Here is an 8,381-nt window from a genome sequence, read left to right as displayed (position 1 = left end):
AATCATTGGTTAAGATTTATTTACAACAGAACAGCACAACCCAGATGTTTGAATTTGTGCAACGCATTTTATGGACGACAGTTTTTTGAACCTAGAAGAGTACAAGGCTGGCTGTGCACAAAGGCTATTTCTAAAAAAAAAAAAAAGGGTAAATTCCGACTTTGCTATGACAATCTGGCGCTTCTGAATCAGCGACTGTAAGTATGTTTTGTTATTAGTTTAAGTATTTGCTATTGACTGTTCAAATGTGGAGTTTTGCGCAGCGCAGAGTAACGCGTCGTGTGTGTGTGTGTGTGTGTGTGTGAGAGGGGAACAGGGTCACATCACAGGAGAGTGAACTGCCTGTCAGAAATCATAGCACGTCAGCTGTCTTAACCGCGGCTTGTGTACTGCATCATCACTGTGTCTGTCACGCGACTCTGTTGCCCTTTCGGGCTTGAACTGGTGGTAAAACTAACGACATTATTAACTGTCTTGATATTTACTTTGAAAGAGGAAGCTCGCGATTATGGTTATGGTTATTGGCCAATCACAATGCACTGGGTCAGCTGGCCAATCAGAGCAGACTGCGCTTGTCAAAGGAGGGGGCTTTGTTGAAAACGACGTGTTTGAGAGAGGCGGGGCATAGAGGACCTACAATAATGTACAGTATTTGAAAAATAATGTGTTTTTTGAACATTAAAGCATGTCAACATATTCTGTTACACCAAATACACAAAATAATGATCTTTAAAATAGCATCATATGACCCCTGTAAGGATATTCTGCCCAGGCTGTCAAAATGACGTCATCAGAGAAGGAATGCCATTCCAGAGCGGAAGTAAATGTTCAGATTTTGATTAAAGATTACCAAGACAAACTATTTTTTCCAGCGGATTAACTTGCACGGATTAATTGTTCACATCAAGACTAGCAATGTGCGCTAGTAAAGTAAATAAAGTCCATTTTGATTTCATGCGGACTTTAAACCCCTCGCTTTACTAAAGAATTAATGCAAGCGCTTCAACAAGAACACAAGCTTCGCATTTCTGCATTCAAACCCTCCAGAATGATTTCCATTATTAAAAACACCTCCTTTTGTACAAACTAGTGGAAGAGTCAGCCATTTTCAGTGGTATTGGAGAGCATATCACAGAGGCAATGACATTATTATTCTTCTATTATAGAGAAGCACAATCACATGGATTCTTATTCAAAGATTCAAAGCTAGATGGAGCGCACTGGACTGGAACAGAATAAATGGCTGCACAGGTGCATTTACAAATTTTTTTTGACCTCATAATTTGTAATCATAATGGTTGGTGAAATGACCGTCTTCTCTTTAGTGACGATAATTTTGTTCACTCCTTTCTTACAATCGACTGCAAGTTCACATTCAGATCCATCCAATCAACAACCGATGGACTGCTTGCCCTACATATTTTTCTTTTTCAATAATCCATTTAACTCAGATCTACATCAATACAGAAGAAAAGATATGTCACTAATTTTACATCAAGTCTTTAAGAAGTCTTTTCAACTTTTCACCTTTAACAGCTGTGATCTGGTGCTTTTACTGAGAAGAATTTAAAAATACTACTTTTTCAGAGAAAACAGCAAGCTAATTAAAGCAACACAGCAAAAATAAACCAAATCAAACCAAACCAAACCAAAAGGAAAAGGCTACTTAACTGAACTCAATAATTGACTGTTCAGATAAAAGTTCCATTCATACCGACTATACAGGAGAATTGTGTAGGAACTTTAAACACAGTCTCTATTCAAATATGTTTATCCATTCCATCTGACCTTCATACACTGGAATCCAGTTTATTCTTCAGCTCATCTCATGTATTTTGTCTCAGCTGACCGAGATCAGGCCTCTTCAGGTCAAATCAGGGTGAAATAAGAAGTGAAGCTGCAGCTCCTCCGTGAATCGTGTTGATATCGTAGATTGGACTGTTGTTTGTTCAAATTCCTCTGAAAATCCTGTAATCTTTGTCTCAGATGGTTCTGCGTGTAGTGTGGTGTTGTGTTGATCTCTGGAGTGACAGTAATCATATGAAGGCATGGTTCAGTGTGGTGCTGAGGATATCATGATTGTGATTTTAGCAGATCTCTGGAGTGATGGTGATCAGATGAAGGTAGAATCGAGAGCACTGCTGTTGTGAGCACTGCTAGCTCGAGCTTCAAACAGCTGCTTTATCAGAGCTGTTTTCTCCTGCTCCAGCTGAGTGATGCGTTCACTTTTCTCTGTCACCTCCTGTAATGACAAATGACAAACACAACGTGAGAAAGCAAGAGACATTTCTGCACCTTCAGAAATTTTAAGATTAAATGCTATAGCTGCTCGTTTTCTTAACATTTAACAGACAGAATAACCGAGTTATATCAACATGCTAAATGGATATTTGTGTAATGATGCTCAAATAGAACAGACATGATGTGTTATTAACAAAGTTCGGGAGGAGCTCGTATAAATAATTAACCCGGCCAATTCATTATCAGCAATCACACCATCTATCCTATCAGCTCGAGAGAGAACCTCTATAAATAGCCTAAGCCGCCTTACCTTCATTCTCTCTAAGTCTTTCAGCATCCCTCCCAGGGCTCCAGATTGCGACTAAAACGGTCGCATTTGCGACTAAAAATTGTAATTTGCGAGTGAAATTTCTACTGGCGACTATAGAAATGTACATGTTATGATTTAAAAATGTGCATGTAATGACTTTTTTCTGATTGTTTTGCGATCACATCTTTTATGTTAACGTAATAAACTGAGACAAGGCGCATCAAAGTTTTAGTGAAAAAAAAAGACTTTCAAACAGTCTTCATCTCTGCCGAGCAGCAGCGTTGACAGCACACCTGCTGAAAGCAGCTCCAGTTGAGCAGCATGAGAGAGCGGAGACGCGCGAAGTAAAAGTGCAGAAAAACAGTGTCCATTTCGTGCACAACTTGAACAAACTACAAAAGGTAACGCTGTCAGCTGTGTGGACATTAGCAACATCGTTAACAATTTGTTTATAATCGATACTATGGCTTCTTGTTATCAAGATCTTTAGTCTAAATGCTGTGTTCTGTTAATGCGTGAGCTTCATATTATTTTTAGCGCACTTACCATCCAATAATCGCAATAAGCTTTGTGCTTTGTTACATTTGAATAAACAAAGTATCAGCTTTAAAATTCTGCCAAATTCATAACGAAATTCAAACAATAAATACCGTTTTGGCGCTCTTTAATGCAGTCGCTTTAGCGCCGCAGTTCAAGCGGCATGTGAACCCATCATATCTTTCTCTTTACTACTATAGTATGATATAAACATGAATGGACATCAAAATGTATATTATAAGATACAGTACATCTTATTGAAATGTCTCATGTAATCGCTCATTCCGTGTTTCAAACTGCGGAAAACGCTTAAAGCTTGTAAACAATGCGACATAATACATTTATCTCAGAATAACCATTTGGCGTTCATGAACTCATTCGTCAGCTAGAAAAAAGAACTAGAAGTAGGAGCATTTTACTAAATTTATGCGCTATATTTCATATTCATATTTATACTTAACCTGTTGACATGATAAGAAAGAATGCAAGAAACTAAAGGTAAAATTGTGAGTGCTCTGGGTCCGGGCAAAATACTGAGCTCGGAGCCCTCTCCCCGGACAGCACGCCAAATACGCATACCATTTATCCCGCCAAATACGCTTACCATTTAGTTTATTTTAATGGAGCATTTCCCACACACAAATTCAGTTTCACTTACATTTGTTTAGGCTTGGAGTTCATAATAAATGTTAATAGATAATATGTAATTTATTTAATACTTGTATTTTTCATTCTTGTTCTGTATACAGGTAAATTTGAGAGTCTTGTGGAGTGAGAGGAACTTAAACATGTATATAATGCTTGTAAATGTTTCTTTTCATTCACTGGTACTGTCCATGGAGATGTTTAAGTAGGCATACAGAGTTCATAGAAGTCCACACATGAATGACAATCACGATGATGAGTGAATTAAAACATTCTCTCTCTCTCTCACACACACACACACACACACACACACTCCTTTGTATATATGTGGTGAACAGCACATTCCAGGACCCAGTTTATGGCGGACAACAGTGGACAAAGGTTTGCTAGAATTTGATTGGATCTCGGTGGACAAATACAAACAAACTATCCACTGCCATCAGATGCAAGGACAATGGCCAGACACCTCTTAGAGGGCCACATCTGATATCAAGCTCGGGAAGAACAGGAGATCCCATTGGTCCATATGCAGTTTCTGCCCTTCACCCACCTAGACACAAATTCCTAAGGTTTTGGCCTGCGACCGCAAAAAAACTCCTCAAGGCTCACAGGCTCACATATACTCACAGCGAAAGTTCTTTTTCGTTCTTCGTTTAGGGGTAAAACGAAGTTCGAAAGATGTGAGCAGTGGTATACTGTTATCAAACATCCCGATGCCACCCACACTGAAGAGAGCAACGTTTAGATGAATATGTAAATATGTGCTGTGCACTTTCCTCTCAGTAACAAAATAAACACTAGAAAAAGTAGAGAACAGCAAGCATGTTTTTAAAGAAAGCATATGTGCTTTGCAACAATTTGTATCGTGAAAAGCGCTATACAAATAAACTTGAATTCACTGAATAAGAAAAGCATCTGATCATAGCAACATTGGTATGTTTGCACCAGATCTGCAAATTAGCACTCCAGGAAAGTCACGTCACGTGTATTTATATGGAACTATATTGCTTAAAAGCAAGCAGTTTAACAGTATCAAACATGAAAAACAGTGTCAGTGCCTCATTTCATCAGAAGCACAACTTCATTTTCTACTATAAAGCGGATCTCCAGTGTGTTCGTTTTCTCCTGCGGAGATCTTACCTCGACAGGCCTCAACAGACGAAATGAGCCAGAGAAGTGCTCTGCGTGAAGGAAGGCGGAGCCTCAGCCCACACCTACCTATTACGTAATCACCACGGACCAGTGGTAGTACAAAGGTGTTTTGCAGCCAGAGTGAACGTTTCCAAAGAGTTCGCTTTGGCAAGCCATTTCTAACTCCCAAAATGAACACAAAACGAACTTCGTTTAGGCCTGATTTTGTTCGAAATTACGTCACATCAGTTCATTCTTTAATTTGGTTTGAAGTATATCGGGGCCTTTAGGACCTCCGGATGCAGCAGCAGTGGGTGAAACAAAGAGAGATCACAAAGATCCATACAAATCCATTCATAACTGTGTTTTCATACCTTAAACTGATGCAAACTACAACACACCCAACATCTTACACAAATTAAGCTGATAACGTCACTCCTCCTTTTATCCTTCCGGAGCTCCTCCGTGGGACTCGAGACCGGTGAGTGGCGCAGGTGTCGCGCATTAGCATTTACTCCACCGGCCTCGCTCTGTTCCCACGGCTTTCAGCCCCGCCCCTCTCGTCACACCAATCAGAAAGCGTTCAGATATATCATCGCTAAAACGCCGGACCTTTGTTCAGTGTGTGCGCTTGCTGACTGAATTCTGCTCTCAAAGTGCAGATGTACGATGTGACTAAGAGATTAATTTAAAGTCCGCGTGAACCGGAAGTTGCTGCCGACTTTATTTCAGTGTAGTGACGCATTTCCAGCTGAAACGGAATATTCAATAGACGGCGGGGTTTTATTTTTGCGCTCCTCCTCCTTTTGCGTCTCTCACTCATAGCAACCTAACGGTTGGAGGGGTGTGTTTAAGGATATTCTGCCCAAGCCGTCAAACTGACGTCATCAGAGAAGGAATGCCATTCCAGAGCAGAAGTAAATGTTCAGATTTTGATTAAAGATTACCACAACAAACATTTTTTTTTCAGCAGATTAACTTGCACAGATTAATTGTTCACATCAAGACTAGCAATGTGCACTAATAAAGTAAATAAAGTCAATTTTGATTTAATGCGGACTTTAACAGTGCAGACAGCTCCATTGATTATAACAAGTTTTTTTGAGAGTGCTTAAACTCTTGCTAGATTGAAGTCAGTCATGTTTTGATAATGTAAATGTTCTTTGCAGACTTTCTCTATATAATTTACTTGCTGTTTGAAAAAACGTGATTATATATAAAAACACATCCTAACCCTAACATACATACACGTACATAACACTGTAAATATGTTATTCAGTCTAATTTAAACCTGAAAATATTACGATTTAAAAAAAAAGTTCAAAACACATTTAATAAAAAACTGCTTCAGAATTTTTTTTTAATTTTATTTGTACGATATAATCAAATGCAGACAGCTCCATTGATTATAACAAGTTTTTTTGAGAGTGCTTAAACTCTTGCTAGATTGAAGTCAGTCATGTTTTGATAATGTAAATGTTCTTTGCAGACTTTCTCTATATAATTTACTTGCTGTTTGAAAAAACGTGATTATATATAAAAACACATCCTAACCCTAACATACATACACGTACATAACACTGTAAATATGTTATTCAGTCTAATTTAAACCTGAAAATATTAGGATTTAAAAAAAAAGTTCAAAACACATTTAATAAAAAACTGCTTCAGAATTTTTTTTTTATTTTATTTGTACGATATAATCAAATAAGATAAATCATGTTATGCTGGGGTAACATGGATCATCAGGTTTCAACTATGAAATCTGTTATTTTTTAAACTGAACTTATATAAGGGATTGCGCAGTGATTAACCAGAAAATAAATAAATAAAAATGGCGCTTCATCATCCTAATCTACACATTTGATGACTGCAGCTCACATTTAGTTATTTGTACACCTCAACAAAAATTCATATTCATAACCACAACCTTTGAAGAGCAGGGTTCTTCATTCATGGTCCTGAAGTGCCACTGTCCTTCATAGTTTATTTCCACCCAAGGTTATTTTTGAAATCGAAAACGAAACCAATAAAACGATTGATACATTTGTTTTTTCGTAAACTGAAATAAAATAAAAATGTCAAAATAAATAAAAAACCTTCAATGAAGGGACCTTCAATCGGAGCACAACTTGTGTAGAATGAAGTAAAAAGGTTTGAATGCTTCATTTTGGCGTATATTTATACTTTAACTCATCAAATCAATCTCAGCCTGCTCAAGTTTGTGTTGCTAGGTTTGCATCACTAAGCTTAAATTAAAATGTCTTTCTTTGGTCTGCGCTCTGGAAGTATCCTGTTAATTTAGCTAAACTTTAATTACTAAAATTAAAAAATGAAACAAAACTATACAAAATCTAAATAGAAATGTGTTCACAAAATAAAAACTAAACTAAAACTAATAAAAATAATGAAACTAACAATAACAAAACTGAAATTTATAACAAATTTGAAAACGATATTAAAATAAAAATTATTTAAAAAATGCAAAACTATAATAACCTTGTTTCAACCCATGCTCCATCGTCAAGTAAAACCAAAGACCTTGATGACTTGATTACTCAGGTGCTTTTAATTAGAGTTGGGACCCTTCAGTATCAGGAATGAATAACTATTCAGCAGAAAAACGTCAAATATGTTCCAATACTTGACAAAGTTCAGTGTTTTGAAGACCAAGATTAAAACGAAAGGCTTTAACCCTCAGTAGTGGTTACGTTCGTGAACGAATCGTTATTTTTGAACGAATCTTTTAGGTGAACGAATCGTTCTCGTTCACGTAATCCATTGATTCATATTTCTCGTTCACTGAAATTCCTCCCTCCAGAGCAGCTGTTAGCAGCGCATGCGCAGCTCAGTGAACCGGGTAGCTCTGTGGACTGTTTCATCCTGTCAAAGAATGATTAAACCCTCGAGCCAATAGCCTTCGAGTATGAGATGTGACGGAGCATGTGATTTGTTGAATGTAGTGAATGAATACGCCCTTCACTGAACGACTTTCTTTTGAGTCTGAATGAAAGAGATCTTCTCGTTCGTGAACAAAATGACCGAACTGGTACATGTCATTTGTGAACGAGTTGAATGAACTGCTACTCGTTCGCGAATGCAATGACTGAACTGGTACATATCTCGTTCATGAACGAAATGAATGAGAGTGTACCAGGTCAGTCGGCCATTTAGCATGTGAGTCAATCTCGATCAGCAATCAGCAGAAAGTGGATGCAAAGCGGTACTGTGCACATAAGCTTGTTTATATATTAATATTTAGCATACAGAACATAACTCCATGTTTAAACCCCGATTCATGAATGTGTAAATGTCTGACCAAACAATTAAAATGTTAATTATGCAAGAAAACCTTGTGCTTTGGTCATCTGAACAACTTATTTAGACTTTATTTATTTAATGAGTAGATTATGCACATGTTTTAATAAAGCCAAATCATTTTGTTTTGGTAATAAGTGAATACGTTCGTTGACTTAAGACAACAGATAAGACACTCTTTTTCGCCACCTGCTGGCGT

At 37.5% G+C, this 8,381-nt stretch overlaps 1 protein-coding gene across 1 annotated transcript in view; it reads right to left on the bottom strand.

The window, feature by feature from the left end:
• Nucleotides 1-1,412: 1,412 nt before the first annotated feature.
• Nucleotides 1,413-8,381, bottom strand: part of LOC107660368 (uncharacterized) — a 28,973-nt gene continuing 22,004 nt past the window's right edge. Inside the window, exon 6 of the mRNA XM_016449635.1 lies at nt 1,413-2,242. Within this exon, the coding sequence (XP_016305121.1) occupies nt 2,114-2,242 (129 nt within the window). The 3' untranslated portion in view covers nt 1,413-2,113. The remainder of the gene's footprint in view (nt 2,243-8,381) is intronic.

Source organism: Sinocyclocheilus anshuiensis, unplaced genomic scaffold (assembly GCF_001515605.1).
Source record: "Sinocyclocheilus anshuiensis isolate Anshui unplaced genomic scaffold, SAMN03320099.WGS_v1.1 scaffold1943, whole genome shotgun sequence".
Lineage (NCBI taxonomy): Eukaryota > Metazoa > Chordata > Actinopteri > Cypriniformes > Cyprinidae > Sinocyclocheilus > Sinocyclocheilus anshuiensis.
This window is presented reverse-complemented; position numbering and strand designations above follow the sequence as displayed.